The sequence below is a fragment of the Hippichthys cyanospilos genome, chromosome 14 (genome assembly GCF_059441005.1).
Source record: "Hippichthys cyanospilos isolate Australia breed blue-spotted pipefish chromosome 14, RoL_Hcya_1.0, whole genome shotgun sequence".
Classification (NCBI taxonomy): Eukaryota; Metazoa; Chordata; class Actinopteri; order Syngnathiformes; family Syngnathidae; genus Hippichthys; species Hippichthys cyanospilos.
The window spans coordinates 11,029,108-11,051,306 of NC_142382.1; the positions used below are offsets into that span (position 1 = coordinate 11,029,108).

Here is a 22,199-nt window from a genome sequence, read left to right on the forward strand (position 1 = left end):
TAGGTAGGTAGGTAGGTAGGTAGGTAGGTAGGTAGGTAGGTTGGAAGGTTCGCGGGTGGATGGATGGATGGATGGATGGATGGATGGATGGATGATAGATAGATAGATAGATAGATAGATAGATAGATAGATAGATAGATAGATAGATAGATAGATAGATAGATAGATAGATAGATAGATAGATAGATAGATAGATAGATAGATAGATAGATAGATAGATAGATAGATAGATAGATCGTCCATTATATGGTTAAGAGTGCACCATTCACCATTATGATCAAATTGGATTTTTCATTTGTTGAGCCATATGTGTTTTGGCAAAAGTATTTTGATTCGAATAGAGTTGGTGAATGTTAATTGCAGCGATTCGGGGCACGAGTCCAAGCCTCGCTAGCTAGCAAGCTGTAATGCAAACATCATGAGGTTGTTTATAGTTTAACTGTTTTTTGATGAAGACATTGAGTTGTGTCGGGGATTACTGTCAAAAGATTTCTCTGAATTAATTGTACCTACAAATAGTGAGGAGTAAGATCGACTAAAACATATAGTGTATACCAGGGACAGGGTGGAAGTAATACTTTGTGTCAGTAAGAAAAAATTCAATTAAATGACTGGATGGAAGCAATTCAGCCCACCCCAGATCAGTCCAAATGAGTAATTAACATTAGAATTTTGACTCCACTGAACAATGTTAAACTGCTCTACAGAGCATGGTAGTAAAATGAAGGTCCGGGTGAGCTGGAGTGGATGATGAGTGCCCATTCCTGTCAGGATACATTCTCGCAGGGCAAAGCAGGAGGACAGCTTTACAGTAGCTTGTGACTTGACATTTAGTTCACCACCAATCATTGACACTGTCAGTGGGTGGTGGCTTGGCTAACTCACTTTATTTATGGCACCAGAAAGACTTAAAACCGAAACATTTCCTCTCTTCAGCGCCGATGAAGATGATAAGTGAAAGAACTGCCTTGATACTCACAGGGGCTCTTATTTTTAAGGCACCGACAGGACTGACCTACTGATAGTGATTAACACAATCAACAGGCCAATTGATTGGTCACGATGTAAAGCGCATACACTCAACATCAAACCCATCTTGCTATGCTTCCCTTGTACCTCATTACCAGACCAGCTTGCCGTTTAAGTGAAGCTTCTTATCTCTGTATTTTTATTTGTTTGCTTTTTGTAAACAAAATGCCAATAAAGACAGAGTCCCATATGTAAGAAAATATCAACCACGCAGGTTTAATTACCACTCATTACGGGATAAGAGAACCTTAGCCTTTCTCAATTAAATTACAAATACTCATTGTGAGACCTGGTTAATGAGGGCAATACAATTCATGGAAATGGGAGCTGGTACTGCAATTCTCAGATTTCCAGTGAGTTATGTTTGTATTCACTGCACACTAGTCTGTCTAGTCAGCAGGAATCAGATGTCCTTGATGTAAATAAAATGTATTTTGTGCAATACTAATTGATGGGAATTAAGAAAAAAGATCCTACTTTCTCTCGGTGCACATTTTGGAAGTCAAAATGTTATTTCTAAGTCATGGTGGAATTTGTTACAGTTTGAATGTCTTATTGAAGACTTTTTGTCTTGCGTTTATCTTGCTAGCATTGTTTCTTCTGACAATTTTGGTAGCCATTTTTATAATCAATGTTCATGCAAAGGAACAGTTTACAGGTCAATTATGGCATGCAGCAAGGATAACACTCCATAGCAGTTTACACCTTTACAGCACACCCCAGTATCAAAAACTAAACTAAAAGTTACTTTTATGATAAAATAAAAATAGTATACACTACTTGTGATTATGAAAAACTAGACAGTTTTTTTGTTTTTGTTTTTGTTTTAAAGTTTTTAATATCTTGATCCGGATAAAACACTTGCTTACAGAGTGATACATGCTTTAGCTTCTTTTGTTAGAGTTACACAAACTGGAAACCTACAAATGCTCTGTTCAGCAATTGTAAAAGTGAGGGCTGTTTCCACAAGTAACAATAGGATTTTTTAAATAGTCCATCAATAACATCCAGGGGCGTAATTCGAGCAAATCGTCATCAGACAGCAGGTCCGCAGAGGTAGCATCTCTCGACCTTGGCAAGGAAAGCTCATAAAGGAGTTTGTGGTAGATGCAGACTGATAATGCGCTTTTCAGCGCATCTCCAGTTGGCTTCACTGACTGCTGCAACAAAAGAATGAGCTTAATGGATGTTTGGCTCCTGCTGAGCTCTTGCTTGGGTGAAAAAAAACTAATCTAGTTCACTTTTATATAAGCCTTTGTGGAATTGGGTGACTACATTAAAATATAGTTTCTGATTAAGTTTAGCTTATACAGTCTACTTCAATGGCGTACTGTACGCACATATATAATTTGATTGCTTATGTAACCCCCTGACCGATTGCCGCTTATTTGCATCAAGCTCCTTACGCTTCAAATACAGCAAAAGATGTGTTGAATTTATTCCACTACTGGTTGATACGTAAACAGGACATGCCTAGGAACCTTTTGCTAACATGAGGAGGTAGGATGGTGCTGACAAAGATTTTTGAAGATGTTCGACAAATTTGTTTTGATGCCAATTAATGACGGCCAAATTGGCTTTTTGAAGTAACATGTCTACTCAATCTCCATATTGAAACAGCTTTCAAAATTAGTGGGAGTGGAGTATGCCAGCAATGGTGCGTTTTAGTTGCACGCTGTAGCAGTTACAAGAGTTATAAATAATTGTTACATCAATTAAAAAAAATCCTTACCTGAGATGAGAAAAAGGGCCTTTTTTCATAACATTATTGGCTATCATCGCTAATTTGCCTCATACATAAAGCTATACCTATTTTATGTGCTATACCCAAATCAATATTGTAATCTTAATTTTGCATCTTTTTAAAAGCAAACACACATCCATTTGTATTAATTAATTGCAAATAGTTCAGTGAAAATCAACAGGGCACCTGTGTTTGTCGAAACGTTTAGAATAGTTTATACCAAGAGTTTTGATCCTCTTGGACAGGTTTAGCTTCCTTTAGTTAGGAAAATATTATAAAGATAAGAAAATATTATAAATATATATAACACAAAGCAGGTGACCATTATTGTCTTGCATGTACGTGATCGACACTTATATGCATTCAGTTCTCATCACAAAACACGGGTCACGTGGTTGACCACTGGGAGGTCTGCACGGACGTTTGCACGCAGGAGTGGACGACGGTATCCACGTCACATGAACCAAGATGTGGACAAAGACCTTAAATAACAGTGATGTATTTTGTTAACATGTTTGTTGGATCTTTCTCCACGTCACGGTAGTAGAAAATGATGGATGGATGAATACAAGGTAGAAAATACGTTTGTGTCCCTACCTTTGCCTCAGATGTGGGCTCCAGGTAACACAGCCGGTTGCCCAGTCCCTCGGCAGCCAAGCAAAACTTTCGATTCTCCTTCTGAATGCAGGCCACGCACTGAAGCACCACTTCATCATCCTGTCAAGACAAAACAGACTTCAATCTGGGTGTGCACTCATGTAGAGCTCGTGGCCGCCCAGAATCCCTTTGGACAGGACGCTGAGGTCCAAGTGCCTTGGGATTGATCAATCAGGGGATTATTGGTATACTGTATCTATATAGAGTTGCAAAAGGCGGGAAAAATCTGAACTCTTCAGCATTAACTGGATTTCTGCAATTGTTCAGGACACTTCATCTAATCTTGAGCTAAATGATAAGTGATAAACTTAAGTTTCTCAAATTACAATTACATTAGATATCCATGCTTTTAATGAACATAGGATGCACGTCACATTGCAGGTAAAAAAAAAAAGGTCAGAATGAACATGTGGGCCATTATGTTTCACACTACAGTTTTAGTTCAGCAATTTAGAATGATGTAAAACACTTTTGTAAGATCATGCCACAACATCTTAATCAGGTTGGGGGCAATGAGTGCCCCGCTTGACCAACTGAGAACATTTCCTGCTGACATGCAGTTTATGTAAAACAGGAAGACGTAATAAAGGACAGGACAATTAAAAAAAAAAAAGGTCAATTGTCATTTGATTGTTGATTTTTAAGTGCCTTGAATTGACAGCTTGAACTTAATTTCCAAGCAACACTGTGTGAACGTGAACAGACCGGGCACCATGTTGCTCACCATGTTACAGTACTTTTTAGATGTTACTACTATCCTTGTATACTCTATCACTGGCATTGTGCCAAAACCTGATAAGTGGTATAGCTAGGCAGATTTTATTCAGAAACTTCAGAATATAGATCATGTAATATCAACTGTTTTGAGTCTTGCTCATCTGCTGGAAAATTGTGTCAATGCCCATTCCTGTAAAACTTAAAGAAAAAGCTTGCAGCATTCTGAAAATGAGTCACTATAAGTCAAGTTTGCAATAGATGCAATCATATTCCCATCAATTCACTCTTAATTTGAAAAGAGAGCTGTGCTGTTTCAATCCTGCTGTTGCTTTTCTTATTTTAGACATCTAAATAAGTTGTTCACATCACCACCGTCAAACAATCACTGAGCAACAACCTGAATACCAAGCACATGTTCCAACGAGTTTGCATAATCGTTTCATATTCCTCAAGCGTAGCGTGCTATGCTGCAAATACAAAACTGAGCACTCAAGTACACCACACAGCATTGAAGCTTAACACACACATACACGCACAGAGCTGTTTTTCCTTTCCCTCGACTGGCTAATTGGGAGGTTTTCCTTTCTAAATGTGATGATCAAACACATCCACGGCTGATCCCTTTGAGCCCGCCCAATCTCTTTAAGGCTATTTACACTGTTTGTATGGTGCAAATTAGGTTGAAGCAATTGATTGGAACATTGCAGGATTTGAAAGAAAACTAATAGTCTGCATAAATGAATGTATGTATCGTACAGTATTTTTTGCTTAGACGACATTACTATTTTAATGACGTTTATAGTGGTTTTAGGGAGAATTGAATGGACTGAAATTATTCTTAACTGATAATGAGATGATGTTTGCATTAATACATGACAAACCTCATTAGCATGCGGTTAATATCAATGCTGAAGGCATTGATATATGGTCAGAGTAAAAAAATGTTTAATGTTAGCTCCGAAATAACTGTTGAAGTGATGACATACAACTTTCATGCAGATGTCTGGCCTCGTTGACTGCAGTGCGTCTGCTTAAGTTTTCTTCCACTGTTGCTAAGCGCTTGCTGCCAGCTTGATTGCATATCAGTTCAATTATCCCTCCAACAGAAGCAACTTTGGCATTTTTCCTCTGGAAAAAAAAAACCTCTAAAAAGAAGCACCCAATGCCACTGTTTCGTCAATGAGATGATAGCATTGAAGACTATAAACGCTGAACATGTACTAGTTACTCTTCGAGATAGCAGACTAAGCAGAAATCTGCTGATATGTAGCGTTATGGGACGCGGGAAGGGGGGCGGAAGATTGTTGTACAATGGCCAGCTGCATTATTTAATGTGAGGAATGTGCTGAGAGCAGAATGCAGTGGTAATAAAGTAGCAATATACATGAACAGCTACAGTATGTTTCAGTGCAGGCTGACAAAAAAAGTGCACTGAAAGCTTCTCCGTGCCAACTGATACATGCAAAAGTACACACATTTTTGTTGCTCATTTGTTCGTTTGGAAGAGCTGCATGAGAATCGAAAATATAAGCCTCAGGGCCTTGCTGTGCATGACACACTTTTTTAGTTGGCACTCATGTGGAGCAGTATAGCTGCAGATTCTTAGCTCGTTGTGAATTTTGACATTATTGTACTCGAAATAACAGTTATTCATTGGTTTGATATTATGTAACCCTATCTGATTGTGGTGATTCAGGGTTATACAAACAAATTTGACTTGACTTGACTTTACACTAGTGGTTCTCAGCCCGCTGTGAAATGTTGCCAAGTATTTTGGATGGAATAAAAAGAAATAAAACCGAGTGCTATGCCATCCTTGCCTGATATAATAAAGCTTAGATTTTGGTTATAGTTGTATCTCTTTGCATATTTTATTCAGTAATTCCAACAGATAGATTGTGCAACACCATCATGTGTTATTTCATGTCACTTCTCCTTTCAATAATAGCAATGGGCATCCATATAAAACTTAAAAGAAAGGCATTCGCTTTGAAAGGATTCACAATTTAGCAATAAGTTCATGTTTCATGTTGCAATTAATCTGTTCTCAATTTGAAAAGAAAACATGTACTGTTTCTGTCACAGTATTAGGATGCATTAGACTTTCTGAGGTCTTCAGAGATCTTGTTAAAATTTCACATACACTCAGAAGTGTGCCTTCATGGACCCTGAGAGGCTTTAAAACCCCTATGTGAGCTGATTTAGACAATGCTGCATTCTTAAAATAATGTTGGGTCAAAAATAACCCAATTACAGTATAGGATAAAAAATTTTTGCCTTGTACAAATCAATCCATTCTTGGTGGTTCTTTTGTGCAAAACAATCCAGAAGGTTGAGTCAAATTGATCCAAGTATTGGATTTGTCCTTTTTTTTCTTTGTTTTCACCCCTAACTGGATTGTTTTTGATCCAATAGTTTTTTAGCGTGTGTATGCAGCATTTTGTTATAAACGAATTCTGCACATCTGACTGAGATCATGCATGTCAGTTTGATTTTTGGTGAAAATGTGAGTTTATCAATAAAAACATGGTAATCCACATATGATGCATTTTGAAAGGTATTATATGTCATAGGTTTGAGGCAGATAAAGTAAAAGTATTGATGATTATATCACAGTGTGGCCAGTCAGAGGACTGTGCTTGTGACTGACACAAACTGACAGATACAGTATTTGAATGTGATAGCTCAACAACCTGTTTGAAATGCAACACTGAGAGGACCATGAAGAGATTCGTCCCTACAGCTATTAAACTTAATCTTGTGACATTAAAGTGACCGTTAGACCCAAAGTCCTCTCTCGAGTTGAAAATAATCCAACTCAAGCTCACTGATGTAAATGTTATTTGAGGGCCCACGGCTGTGTAATGTCGTCAAAGAGAATAATTGAATTATCCTAAAAGAATGTTAGTCTTGAATTGAGTCTCCAAGGGCACCTTGAGATTGAATTTGACTCTGTTATGATATTTCCCCATCACATTCTCTCTTATCCCTTTGCTCTTGTAACGCTATAATACTACCATCTCCATTGTGTGCATACTGCAACAACACTGTAAAAATCCATTTGCCTCTGAGACCTGTGTGTGGAGCACGAAAGCATATCAATGAGTGCTTCTATCATCATAGTGTTTTCCTGGTTTCAACCAATCACGCTTCTTGGATGCATGGGGAAAAGACGACACTGGGGGAGATTTTTGCATAGTGACGGTAGGGCTTATTGAAAGCCTTCTCTCCACTAATTCACTAAGCCAATCACTGGGCACGGACATTTTGAGAGGTATTGTCTGGGTTAACTTGGGCCAGAATTGAACTCGAGTCACTCCCCTTCTATGAACACAACAAAATGCTCCACTATCTACTGCACACCAAGAAAAACAACCATTCACACTCATCACCACACCTAAGGTCACTTTGAAGTGTCCAATACACCTATCATGCATGTTTTTGGAATGTGGGAGGAAGCCAGAGTTCATGCAGAGAACCCACCTGGGCTCGGGGAGAACATTCAAACTCCACACAGTGTGAGGCGTACGTGCTAACCACTGCCCCGCCGAACCGCCCGCCATTTATTGCAATGAAGTAAAATGTCAAAACAATTTCACCTCCATCATCGTTCTTGAAAATTGTCAGCTTTTATGGAATATTAAGCCTGCAGTGTTTAAATATTTGCATTCATTCCCGTTTTATGCAAAGATGGAATTTTTTCTGTCTTTGTTGGAAATGCCCATTTGTGTTTGAATGCACCATAGAGTTAACGAGAGATAACGATCGATACTTTTACTGCACTGTACAATGACATCACAAATGACTTTGGATTTCTTAGCATCTTTAAACAGAGACTGAATCAGATTTTTAACTGCGGGGAGTTTATGTTGCCAAGGATGTGAGATGATGGCAATAAAAATGGAGTCGTGAAGAGGCGTTAAGCTAGCTTTTTGGAACAGCGAAGGCCAACTTCGAAATAAAAGTGTACCTCCGCCATAGTATTGACCTCCATGTATTATTTGGTGTGTTCATTTTGAAGTTGGCCTTCGCAGCTTGCAGTTGTTGTGTGTTGTGACGTTATTGTCATTCTTGGCTGCATTTGATTGCGCTTTTTTTGTAATTATTAAAAATGACTCAGGGACAGTTTATGTCATTCTGAATGGTAGGATTATGATTAGAAAAAAAGAAAAACATTTCAATTGTTTGGCACAACTCAAAAACTAAAAACAAAACAGAATTGTTTTTGTATTTTTATGTAAACATGGGACCATGTGTCTTGGATGGCTCATTTTTCACTCAACAAATCATTTATGTAAGAAGTAGGCTACACTGAATTGGGTGCCATCCATTTGCAAGGCTTTTTATTCTGCTACTAAAGATTCAATACTCACTGAAATTCAGTGGCAATATTCTTCCATCCTAGAGCAATATTCTTTAACATCATCGGATTCATGCTTTGATATAGTATATCGATGCCAATGTATTTTAGTGTAGCGGCCAAGCGGAAAACTTAACCAATGGCCCGCAGCCATCCAACAGCGTACCGTATATAGGCCGACTCACGTGCCTTGTACTTGACAAAATGCTACAGCTGCATTACAAACTACAGTTGGGCAGTGGTTCCACCCCCTACAAGCTGTCCTTTTCTCCTCCACACACAGTCACAAATGTAGTGTGAGCGTGCATGCTCAAAAAAAAGGACCATTAGCAGCCTGTTCAAAGCGAGAACGAGAAAAAAGAAATAAATAAATAAAAACTCCATGGTCCTTTATAAAGAAGTGACTCAAACCCTCGACAAAGTACTTGGAGAGTTGTTAAAACGACGCCCATATTAAAGCAAGGTATGAAAGTGGCTGTGGGTCTTCTCAGGAGAGAGTTTATAACCTGGTCTAGAAGTATGAAGTCTGTCTGCATGCTGCAGTACCAAAGCACTGGAGGAGTTAAGACTGTTTTGTTGCTTCTTTAGCCGTAGCCTTAATGTGACAGGTAAGCTTTTTCGCATCATGGTGCTTTGGACCTTTAGTCTATTAAGCTAAACAAGTAAATACAAGAACAAAGTACTCACTAAAAAGACTTGAGATGCCTGAATGATGGGTACTGTATTAGGCTTATGAGGCAGCACTTTACTAGTTTTTTTTTTTTTTTTTGAGGGGCGGGGGCAAACAACAATGCTCTACTCCTTCCTTCTTTTACCAGGGGAATTGAGGCTCTTTGTGAAACATGTTGTATTTTTAGGTGTAAAAGCCTTTTGGAGGCCCAATGGGGGAGTAGCACAAGCAGCACATTTCTTTTACTCTGTTGTGTGTACACAAAGTAAATTCTGGAGCTTCACTTGTCAAGGAAAATAACAAAAGGTGGATATTTTCTCTACAAACCACTACTACTTTCTGGTGTGCTATCATTTTTTTTTTAATGCTTGTTTTAGTTCTACGTTTTGTTTGTTGTTATTTTCTTGCTGTATAATCTTGCATGGTTGAAGATCTGGTCATTTGTTTTGAGGTTAACATGTGTCCACTGCTGCTTTTAGCTGGATTAATAACTTCAAATATAAATCTTCTCTTGAAGTAAATCAGATCTACAACTCCTTATTTTTCAAATATAGTAATTAATGTGTCAATTATTCTGTCAATTATTCAACGAATCCAATTTTTAAAAATCACTCATTTACAAAAGGGGACATATCAAATTGACAATGTATGAAATGCAAAACTTTGATTCGGATTCGGATTCAGTTACTATTTTGGTATGTACCATATTAGAAAAAAGATCATAGAATTTTCTTTCCAAAGTAAAAGTAGTTAGCCAATTTTTTTTTTTTTGCTTCAACAAAAAGACAATCAGTCTTGCCTACATGGAGGACAACAGAAGTTGGATCATATTAACTGCTGAAAGGCAGTTTATTAATTAATTGATTCTCAAAAATGATTATCAATTAAATTGATAATCAAATAGCAGTTGATTGAAAGATTATTCATTGCAGCACTACGGAAAATAAATGGAAAATTTTGAGCCACACATTTTATACTATTATTGCAAACTTGTTTGAAATACAGGAAGCATTTTGTTGCTGTTCAATATGTCCATCAGTATGTCGATAAAAAGTTTTTATTTTTGGGGGGGGTGGCTATATTACACAAATTAATACACCACTAATACACATATTTTGTGGATACACACAAATTAAAGCTCTGTGTGCACAAAAAATAAGTTAGAGAGTAAAATTTGTGTGCATCTCATAAGGTTGTGCGGCCAAGCACAAGTACCTAATGTAGCGTCCACTGAATGATTTTCCAGCCTCACACCTGGGAATTCATGTTTGAGCTGTGGTATATGTTATCCAGTGGGTCTTTTATTTTCCGGCGGTCAGGGTGGTTGATAGTGACTGCATCAGATTGTTTTCGATCTTCTATTTTTGCCAGGAAACACCCTTTATTCATTTGTTTATTTTTTACAAATTATTTAATACATGAATAGCCTTTAAAAACCTGACTTTTCCACCACGTTCATCCTTGTATCACTGCAGCAGGGGAGCCAAGACAGACTTACAGCTGAGACACTGTTTTGTCAAGCTCCGTTTGCTCAGGGACTGTTGATGATACGCAGGTGAAGAGTTCACACGGTAAATCTAAAGCGCAGCTGAGACTCTTTACAACAAACAGGACAAAACTAAACGCTCTCTGACAACTGGCAATTCTTAGGAAATGTTACTTAGGGCTTACGACAAAAATGGCTGATAAGGGGAAAAGCCATTTCTTGGCTTGTCGCTTAGTATTTTGTCAAAACAGTCCGATTCGTTCTATCTTGTGTTACTTTTCAGTTGTTTCAGAGGCATGAATCAGATGAGTGGTCAAAAGCGACCTTATCGACAATATTGGATGAAAACAAAAGATAGGATAGGAATTTGCCTGCAGAGGGTTTTTTTTTGTTTGGTTGTTTTTTTTTTTTGCTGCTGTTGTTGTTTCTAATGATTGTTTTGTATAATTATTTTCTTGTATGTGACAATTACAGTAGCTGAACAAACAAAAACAACCAAAAACAACAAAAGCACAACAGACAATCAAAAGCAAATACTGTACAATTGAAATCACAAAAATGAAATAAATTACAACAAATGTGAAAAAACACTGAGATTAAAGAAAAAGGCGGAAGAAAACATATAGTCACTAAGGCTGTGTGGTGTCAATTTGCAGAATATTTTGTTATTGTCGCTGTTTTTCATCTAGGTTCTTTTTTTTAATTTGTTTTAAGCTTGCTTTCTATTTTTCTTTTGTGTTTGCATTTAAATGTTTGCAGCCGTTTTAATCTCAGTATGGGGTTTCTTTTGCAGTACTATTGCTGTCCAATAAGTTCCATTATGGTTACTTTAGCTGCGTTTGCATTTTTTGTTTGCACTTTTTTTTTTGTGTTCATTTATTTACCTCATTCCTGTTTTAGTAGCATTCTGCAGGTTGCAGTGCGGTTTCCCTTGTCAGCCACCGGAAACAATGACTGAAATTCAGCACACATTGCAACTGCTTTGTGAACATTAGCACAACCAGTTGAATACATTTTAAAACATGCTTTGGTAATAAAATCATTGCCTAAAGCACAAAGATTTCTGTCTGGAGCTGCCTCGCGCCTCACAGAACGTTGCGCCTTCTTCTATGAGGGAGGGCAAAGTAAGCTTAACAGCACCAGATTGCCGCAGTTAACACTCCTCTAAATGGCTTACTCGGGACACAGTGGGAAGAAAGAACATTGGACCCCATTACCGGCAGATAGCAGAAGTGACTGGTGTAAGAGAATGATTCACAAGCGCAGCCAAAAGAGGGAAGACTTTTAATGAATAATATGTGACACACTGACATTGTTTCTGTGGTAACACGGCTGTCGCTTGTGCAGCTTGCTCTTCTTCTCGAGAGACAAAGGATAACAGACTTTTTATCTATGCAGCTAATAAGGATTTGCCTTCTACGGTTACGGTTCTACGGTTTATTGTCTTCTATTGCCTTTCACGCCCCCACGAAAAAAAGTTGCAACTGCCCAAAGATGCCACAGTATGGCGCCAAAGCTCTACTTTTGACTAAATGATGCGCCTCAACTCACTTCAATGTAGTTCTTTCTTTCACAGGATTGCCAAAGTAATCCCTGACTACAAAAATATCAAACATGAGTTTTTCAGCAAATAATGAAGGACAGTTTACTAAAAATTAATTAGGCGAAACTATGATCAAGTGAATCCATGGAATGCGAATATGCGAGAGAATGTAAGCGTGTATTGTGGTCTGAGAAACAAAAGCTGTTCTATTATCTTTGAACTTATTTACTGTCATTGACTTCACAATGACGCTTCTTCAATTTGCCGTATGATGTCAAATCGTTTAAAACCCACAACAAACAAAAAAACATTTGTGTACATCTGTGATATTTGTGTGTGTGAGTGTCAGCATACTCTGAGAGACAAGGTCGGAATGCACTGATATAACACTTTACAGATCTGTACCTATCTTAAAACAAAAGATGAGGGCCTCCAATTGCAGTCCACAATGTAATGCGCAATTCCTGTGTCACAATGTGGGCTTGGCACCCAAACTTTGAAGGGTCGGAACTCAAAAACCGTTTGCGCTAGGAGGCTCAAATTCTATGGCGTTATATTTGTGCCACAATTACGAGCGCGGGAAAAAAAATTGAGCAGAGAAAATCAAACTGAGCGAGCGAAAACAGATTTTCAGCGCAAGAAAAAAACTATTGAGCGCGTAATGATAAGAGTTTGAGCGTGCGCCGATGGAGTTTGAACACAGAAAAAGAAATTGCTCGCTCAAAATTCCTTTTTGCTTGCTCGGGATAGCCCTCTCTCGCTCTCGCTCGCAATACTCCTCCCTCCCTCGCTCAACATCGCGTTTGCTCAACATCGATCTTTCGCTCGCTCGAGTCATCCTCTGCGCTCGCTCAGTTCTGCTCACGCGTTACGTTTGTGCCGCAAAACCAGCCAATCAGAGCTTGTAAAAGCACTTTGATTGACAGCTTGGTATCCAATGAGATTGCTTGTACGCTATCCGTTGACGCACTCTAGTTTGCCCTGTGTTCACCTGTAAAGGGCAAACGAGAGTGCGTCAACACGGACTTGGGCTGGAGAATTACTTTTAATATTATTATTATTACTGTATTGTATCATTTGACAGAAATACCTTGTTAGTTTTTGTACTTTAATAATATAAGCCCACCTCCTTCTGCCCACGTCGATGTGACGCACTCCCGTTTGCTCGTTCCAGGTGACCACAACAAGCAATCTCATTGGATACCAAGCTGTCAATCAATGTGCTTTTACAAGCCCTGATTGTCTGGTTTTGTGGCACAAACGTAACGCGTGAGCAGAACTGAGCGAGCGCAGAGGACGACTCGAGCGAGCGAGAGCTCGATGTTGTGTAAACGCGATGTTGAGCGAGGGAGGGAGGAGTTCCGCGAACGAGAGCGAGATTTTGAGCACGAGAATGCTATTGCGAGCGAGCAAAAAGGAATTATGAGCGAGAAACTTCTTTTCAAGAACTTTTTTTCTGCGCTCAAAATCTGTTTTCGCTCGCTCAGTTTTATTTTCAACGCTCAAAATCTGTTTCCCCGCGCTCGTAATTGTGGCACAAATATAACGCCATAAAATTCTGAGTTCTTTCATTTGGCACCATAAGGCACACATAGTCAATGAGAAGGGTGCTTGACAAGACATGGAAATACCAGTTATGTCAAAAATCTACTTTAACAGTTTTACAGTGGTAGAGTCAAGCGAAGATTTCACAGAATAGCCTCACCAAAGCCACTATAAAAAATAAAATCTGAGAAAATGTTGCCTTTGCCTTTCACACAGAACCCTTAAGAGGAATATTTCTGCAGCTTATTTTTCCAAAGCAAGCAACATGGCCTCCTGCTTTCGGGCGAATCAATGTGTGACATCGTCATTTTATGGGACCAGCCAACAAGCTTGTTAAAATAATTTTGCACGCATAGTCAGGAGATTTTTGGAGGTACTTATGTAGGTTTATGGGAATTCTACATTAATTGAGGTCTCAAGGGGGCCATGAATCTAACTTCAAATAAAAAGTATAATTTAATATACAACCAACTACAGCACTGTGTCACGTAATGAGCACACATCAGAGGATTTGTATCAGAGGTATAACCTTTTCTAGGTTATGATACAAATAATAACAGGGACATCCACAGAGGGAAGCTTCTTCACTGCCTTGTTAAATATTCACATTTTGACACACAAGATCAATCAAGGTTGCTTACTGCATGCCACTGACACTGTTGCGGAAATTTCTTCATTTGGTGGCACGATCAATAGCTCATTATAGCAGCTTCACACGGGCATGTCCGTGGGCTTGCCTACTAGCTCAGTTCCCGCAACATTACAGGCCAATTTTATCTGTGGGACTTCATCATGCAACAGAGGGAAATTGCCCCTGCTGAACACCACTATCGCAACAAACCAACTTTGTTGAGCGTAACGCTATGATAATGAATTCGTCTTGAGTGATGCAAAATGAGATATGAGGAAAATCAATAGTGCTGTAGCCTCTGAGGTGTACATTCATCTGTATTCTTTGATCAATACTGACAGCTCTACAGTTTCCGGAGGTTTGAATATGTATTCACAATTAATTCACTACAGTGGCCCCAAAGTGCAAAACACAACAAAAACAAAGATACAACAACAAAAAACAAACAGCATAAGAAAAACAAGCTGACCAATGCGAAGAAAATTTTGCTGTGATTTCTTCTAACTTTCCATGTATTAATTGCATTGCTGCTTTTGGTGCATTTACAGGAAATGAAGCTGATGAAGTGAATGTTTGTCACTGGGAGAGTGGATTCCTTGCACTGACCCGTTCGTGTCCTGAAGGTTAAAAACTGCCTTTATTGTTTTTTTTCCTACCCAAGCTTTTAAAAGGTATTTCTAAATCACCTTTAGTTATACATAAAATGATGTTTTTTTCAGGTTAAACTGAATACATTCTTTATATTATGTAATGTGTCCAACTTAATTATTTTAAATTAGGACAACAAACAGTATGGGGTTTGCTTTGGGTTAATCAATAACATTACATGAAAGTAAAACTTTCACGTTATTACCAAATGACTGTTTCTGAATGGATCGAAGCCTAACTTTTGACTCTGAATGATTACGTTAACATTTTTTTTATCTGATGTCTTCTTTTTTCTGCATATTTCCTGCATAGGTCCACCTGAAATCATAAAGATTGTTGGGTATTGTTGTAAAAGACAATCTTACACAATGTCACAGCAAAGAAAAAGATTAAAAAAAATGTGTTCAAGCAATTCCAGGTGGTAATGAGACCGAGCCATCCTCATTTTTGGATCAGTATCGAAATAACAGCCATCACAAGTATAATGGCATCCATCCTTTGTTTCATGATACATAAAGCTACAATTCACTGCAGATAACGGCTGGTTAACTCTGAGCCATTCTGCATCTTAATATACGAGCAGCACTCTCACAGGATCTAACATCATTACTTCAGTCATTCGATAAAATCTTCGGTACGGCAACTCCATTTACTGAGAATATGTTTGCAAACATACAAGTGATATGTCAAATAAATATGAATGTAAGATAAGAGACGATAAGGTACACATTGAGGTCAGCATGAATGTTTAGTTTGTATCCAAATCCAATATTTTCTATGTCTTGAAGCAAGGTGTAGTAATAAAGATTCTAGAGAGCTTCATCATCACTTCATGGCGCTCATGTCTAGGGCTAAGACGATTAATTGAGTAAACAAATTAATCAATACAATTGATTATTCATTTAGAACCATAAAATTGTCCAAATCCTTCGAGTTTACTCTCTCAGCAATAAATATGAAATCTGAAATCTATTGAGTTGAATAAATTTAAGACTTGCAAATGCCTGACGACATACTTTTTGATTATCAAGCATACCGATATCTTTTACGACGTAGCAGAACTTCACATTAGCCCACATAGTACCCGGTCATGTTTCATTTCTCTCTTGCACTTTGTGATCCTCATACAACTCATTCAGTAATTCATGTACTCCAAATAAAACAGATGGTTAAAAAAAAACTACAAAATAAAAATAAAAAAACATTGATCACGCCATCTTTGTAGGATAAAGCACAGTGTGGATGGAACGGGATCAAATGAAATGGTGAATAACTGTTATTTAAGAAAAAAAGATGACGGCTTTGCGAGCAAAGGAATCAGAAGGCAAGCTCTAAACTATTCACAGTTGCATGGATATCTCTGCCACTGATGTCACAACACACACAAAAGAGTCAACTCTTACATGTCATGGCTGCGCTGTGTTATTCGCCTTTTTTTTTTTTTTACCTGGTGCAGTTAATGAATATTTCCAGCCTTTTTCCTTTCTCTATATTACCGCCCTGACAGTCAAATGCATATCGGGCCGGGTGCCTTCACATAAACAAGCCGAGCGCTGCCACAGCATGTTAGTCACAGAGCTAGTCTGGCCTTTTCAAAGTCACTACGCCCACTCAGACTGATAATAAGTTGCCAAAACCTAACATGCTCCTTGCAGGGATCCCGGCAACAGTGAGGCTGTGCACCTTTGAGCACTTATCGTCACACGGCACGCTTTTCCGAATCCCTCCTCTGGCTCCCAACAGTGTCCGCTCTAATGACACAACACACAGTGAGCTACCAATTCATTTAGAGAACTACTCGTGGGTAATGAGCAGTGTGAATCATGTGACCATAAGCTGATGTTCTATTCATATTGCTCCTCGCTCATTATGAAGCCGCTGTTAAGGCAACTCTAAATCTGAACAGAATGTATTCAAGTTCCTATGGCATGTGCAGCCTTAAAAGACACCCCCTGGAATTAAACAACAGTTTGGAGGAAGCAAAGTCTCCAGGCTCACAGTCAACACTGCCCCTCTTCCTGTCAACACCAAATTACCCACAACCGAGGCAACTTCAGGCGTTGCCTCACTTCTTTTCCTCTCCTCCCACAGAGTTGGCTTTATAGGCAGCGTGAGTCCGTCCGGCAGGGCTAATTTCTACTCCTACTCCAGGGAAATTACTTTCTGTTGTTAGAGAAGAAGAAGCAGTTTGCAAACTGCTTTATCAAGCGCTTTGACTCCAATAACGGGTGACATTTGGATGCAAGCAATAAACATATAGCCTCCGTGTACAGGCAACTTATAGCAAATCTTTAATAGTCATGCTATATACAGTATAGTCTATTGCAGTCAGGTGAGTCGACTTTAAAAACAGATTGACTGAAAATATCCATCTCGAATCTCGGTCGGAACTGTGGTTGCACCTCTGTTTTCTAAACGGAACTTTCTGGTCAATGTACGCACTGTTGCAATTGCTGCAAGGAAGACAACAAAGGAATACTTTGGGGAAAAAAATTGTGCAAAGATCGTCTTGACATATGGCTACATTGCTTGTCTTGGGGCACCACCTAGTGGCCAAATGGTTGATGATCTTTGGTGCTTAAAAACGCTTACTTATTTAGTTGTTTGCGGGCTTTCGTTAAATTCTAATGCATGGAGCTTCCCAAAATGTGAAGAAAAAAGTCCCAAAGCACAAGATCTGTACTATCCTAGACTATAACCTCTCAGTCGGGTTAGGTGTTCAAATTAGAAAGGGCGGCCAAGCACGAAACATGCCCGGTCTGCACGTCAAGAAGAAGATGAAGAAGAAGTAGTATTGACCTCGTTTATAGCTAATAATAAGCTCTACTCTTGAGTTTACTCTTAGAATATTGTTAAATCTTCACCTCTAAGTGATTGTAATGTGTAATGTACATTTAAATTATGTGTAATGTACATCCAAAATTATTTAAGTATGAACTAAAATATGGTTAGTGTTAATCTCAAATGGTAACCGCTAGTGTGCAAATGCGAATTGTGATCGCTAAACATTTAGCATAGGCAAACTTTGTTGGTATCTAATAATTCATGTGTAGATATTATGATTATTTATACCCACTCACTTCACCCCAGGTTCAACGTAGATTATCAAAAAAATATATTTCGGCTTGAGTTCAACCGTAGTAGATGGGGGTTTACTCGATTAATGGACGTAATACTCGATTTTAAAGTGATTTAATAGCGACAGCCCTAACTAATTACAGGCAAATACTCCCTAACTATTGCAAAGCATCGGAAAATGCCTGAAGACTTCCATGTCTGATTTAATAACGTTTGGAACTCCATTAATGGCGGTAGCTCTAAGCTTATATTATTTTGCACATCCAGAGAATGAATTGTGTAACATCATCTATTTTAATTCGAGCTTGTCTGTCAGAAAATTGAGTCACAAATGCCAATCTGCCTTCCACGAAATATTGCTCCATGTTCCAATTAATTTGCTCTTGATTTGAAAAGAAGCCTGTAGTGTTCCTCTATTGACATTGAAAACATTAAATCACTTTTGCTAATACATGCAGAAACCCTGTTAAAATCTCACATCCCCCCTGGAGTTTCTCCACATACCCCCAAGGGCACTTGTGAGCAATAAGTGAGTGTAAAATGCTGCTCAGTATGTGTACGGTTACATGTATCTGTGTTGAGCATTTATTTCTGCAGGAATGAGCTGTGAATTGAGCACCTATGCTACATGTGTTTGTGTATGTGTGTGCGCATGTGTGCGTCCATGCCACGCTTGGACTGATGAATAATTTCTGCACTATGTTCTGCTGTGGAACGTCTGGTGCAGCCTGACTGCACCACAAAGCTTCACATTTGCATTCAACACACAAGTACACACATGAATATCAAGCTTATTCACTGACCTAAAAGTACCAAATCCAAAAATAGGCTAGCCTTCAAAAAAAAAAAGCAATTATGAAAGGATGCCTTTTACGTTGTTTCCCAGGAAAGAAGAGCAGCGGTGCAGAAATGTCAGCTCCTTTTAGGAGCGGGAGACGTGCTGATTTGGTGACCTCGATGCACTGCGGTTAAAAGGTTGAATGGTTGTGAGGACAAATGAGCAGGAGGTATCAGACAACAGTCAGCGAAGGAAAGCCACGTTTTAAAAGATCACTGCTGTTCTTGGGGGACAAGTGCATCCGCTGACTCCATCACTTACGTCCGCGGTTCATGCCAAACTGCCGTGCTTTGGCGCTATGCTTCTCAGATCCCTGTTGACATTTTGACAGTTCCGTTTGTTTAGTAGAAATGATGATTGTTTTTTTTGTTTGTTTTTTTTTTAAATGAGGTGTCTGAACTGAGAGGACAAAGATGATCCAGTACGAACACCTTGTCATTAGAATTTGGGGGTGCAACAATTACTCGACTAATCAGTCAGTCATTTTGTTAATTGATTAAAATTGTCCAAATGCTCTGAATTTCAGTGTGTTCACTGGGATTCCTCAAGATTTTTTGTCCTGCATGAAACTACAATAATTATTCATGTGTTGCATCAAAATCACATATTTCCAAACATTTTATTTTTTTAAAGCATTTATCAAGATTTTTGCCAAATATCTAACATTACGGACCAAACCAGCAACCAAATCTTGACACATTGTTCACTGTAATGTTGATTTGAAAAAAGTCCTGTTTTTAAAACAAAATCCGAAATAATATACCTTTTTAAAAATGCAACTCACCAAATAAACAACAAAATAATCATGGCCATGCTTCCAATGTAGAAAGAGGCTCATCAACTAAGGGCTTGAGCGGTCTGTAATGATTTTATTTTGAGACAGCACCTAACTCTCTTTGAATTTGACCATAAATGGCCACATTATGTCATCATCTATTTTTGCCAACAGTATTTTTGACAGCCTACATTGTATATCACATTAAAGCGGAGCCTCTTGTCTGTCCCAATCATACTGAATTTCCTATGATCGGGAACAACAATGAATATTTGAATAAATCTTGCCGCGCTTAGTTGTATAGACCTTTGCTGCTGTTACCACAAGCCTAAAGCAACTGTCTGCTCCCGCTGCCAGACTATCACATTTAAATATATTGTCTGGCCATAGGATTAGGTACACGTGCGTGTAAAAAGAACAGAAGGTTAGCTCTTTTTAAAATGGTGCCTTTACAAATATAACTGTTCAGTTCATCAAAACAGAGGTAATTGTTTAATGAAAAAAAATATGCCAATTATAGCGCTCGCATAGGTGTAATTGCAGAGCGGTCTCAATCTGAGAACTGTTTCGAATATTTCACTCCACCTGGATTGCTAGAAACTGTTAATTTTCAAATTAGCTGACAAGTATTTTAACAAGCTATTGTTTAGAGCCATAGTTGAACCTAAAATTGTCAACTTCCACTAATTTTAACCTTTGAACATTAATTATACAGTGATTTTTGTAGTCCTTCATGTAAACATGCTGATTAATTATCTTTTGCTTTAGAATGGAAGTCAACATTTTACTCTGCATATGTTTTATGCAACCCTTCTATCAAATATATCATTGTGATTGATTTTGTTTGAGGAATATACGTTTAACAACAGAATTTACCTGTTTTTAGCCATCTCAGGGGCGACCATTTTGCCACCTGCTGTCAAGCGATAAAAAATTACATCACAGTTGCTTATGACCAGTCACGGCTGAGATTGTGAATGTCACATGACGGAACTCATAGGTGTCAGGGGACACAGGGAGCAATGAGTGGCCAAAAAAGACTGTTTTAATGTTTGCTTTTACTTCTGGAAATGATGATCAAACCACTAACCGAATCAAAAATGTTCCAAAATGTTGGTGAGTGTAAATCATTTCCTCTTATTGTTCTGTTTTTTGTTTTTTTTTTTAATATATATAACTACGAAAAAACACAAAATAATCAAATATAATGGTCTAATTAATAATAGGAAGAAAACATGTTTGTCATGCAAAAAAAACTTTAGCTGATTAATCAATTAATCAATGTAATAATTGATTCTAAAAACAATATTTGATAGCCCTAAATTAAATAAGGCACAAAATCTTAAGCCCCATACTCGGTAACTAAACCATTACAAATAACTGTTCGTATGATGTACTATATATTCTACACAACATGTATATTATTAAATTAATAATTAATTGATATTGTCGGTCAAAAGTGAACACAGCATTGTTACAAAGGCAGATTTTGGTGACTACACTTCATGGAGCTTTTGGCTTCCAGCATATCAAAAATTCTGCGCAGCCACGCACAGTAGTTCTTCCTTTGTATTCAAGTGACATAACCTGAAAACCATTTCTTGAAAACAGTGTTTTGCCCCAACCACCCACTGTAACTATGTTGATGAAGATTTGAGAGTATAATGAGCTTGATGGACTTGTAGCCAACTTCTTCATTCAAAGACTGCATAGTGCATATGCAGTAGACAGTGAGGAATCTTAAAATGCTGCACAAACAAAAACGCACTACTATCACCATCTTCAAGATATGTACAAGGCTATGTGTTGACAGAAAACCTCCCACGTGACGAGCACTTGATCCAGACACAAACAACGGGATGAGGATAACATTATGACAAAGAGAAGTCTGCAGAGCAGCGCCTCAGCAAACGTGTACTCACAGTTCTGAGGAACTGGATCTCATCCTCTCCTTCTCCACCTTCAGCCATGGCTGCAAGTGAGCCCGCTCAGGCGCTGGCTCCTTTTCCTGGTCGACGTGAGCATACAGCTAATCCACGGTCATACAGCGGCGAGACTGCCGGCCAAACCCCGGTGCACAAGCCTCCTTCACGGTGGCCCCGAGGGAGGAGGAGGAGGAGGTGGGAGGGAGGGATGGAGGAAGGAGGAGGAGGAGGAGGAGGAAGGAGGAGAGTGAGCAGAAAGGATGCTGCTGCTGTTGCTGATGCTGGCTTGGGCGATTGTGAACGGCGTGGCGTGGAAATAGTGAGAAGCAGTACACATCTGTGACGTCACCCGATCAGAAAGCGTAGCGCGAGAGTATTATGACATATTTAAACAGCGACAATTAGTGACTGTTGCCCTCGGAAGCCTTGCAAAATGCACCGTGAAAGCGTGCACGTTATCACGGCAGCTTCCATTTACAGCGCAGATGAGCAACACGTCGAGACCGTCAATGTTTACCCACAGCTGTGTCCTCGTCCTACCACACACGATAGG

General features: G+C 38.7%; 1 protein-coding gene across 6 annotated transcripts in view; it reads right to left on the reverse strand.

Moving 5' to 3' along the window:
* The window catches only part of LOC148412945 (ryanodine receptor 3), a 103,133-nt gene extending 81,325 nt beyond the window's left edge, over positions 1-21,808 (reverse strand). For all 6 annotated transcript variants that reach the window (XM_088433316.1, XM_088433317.1, XM_088433313.1 and 3 more), the window contains exons 1-2: positions 21,644-21,808; positions 3,371-3,490 (exon numbers count right to left, since the gene is read on the reverse strand). In XM_088433316.1, the coding sequence (XP_088289442.1) occupies positions 3,371-3,490; positions 21,644-21,691 (168 nt within the window). In that variant the 5' untranslated portion in view covers positions 21,692-21,808. The remainder of the gene's footprint in view (positions 1-3,370; positions 3,491-21,643) is intronic.
* Between the last annotated feature and the right edge of the window lie 391 nt (positions 21,809-22,199).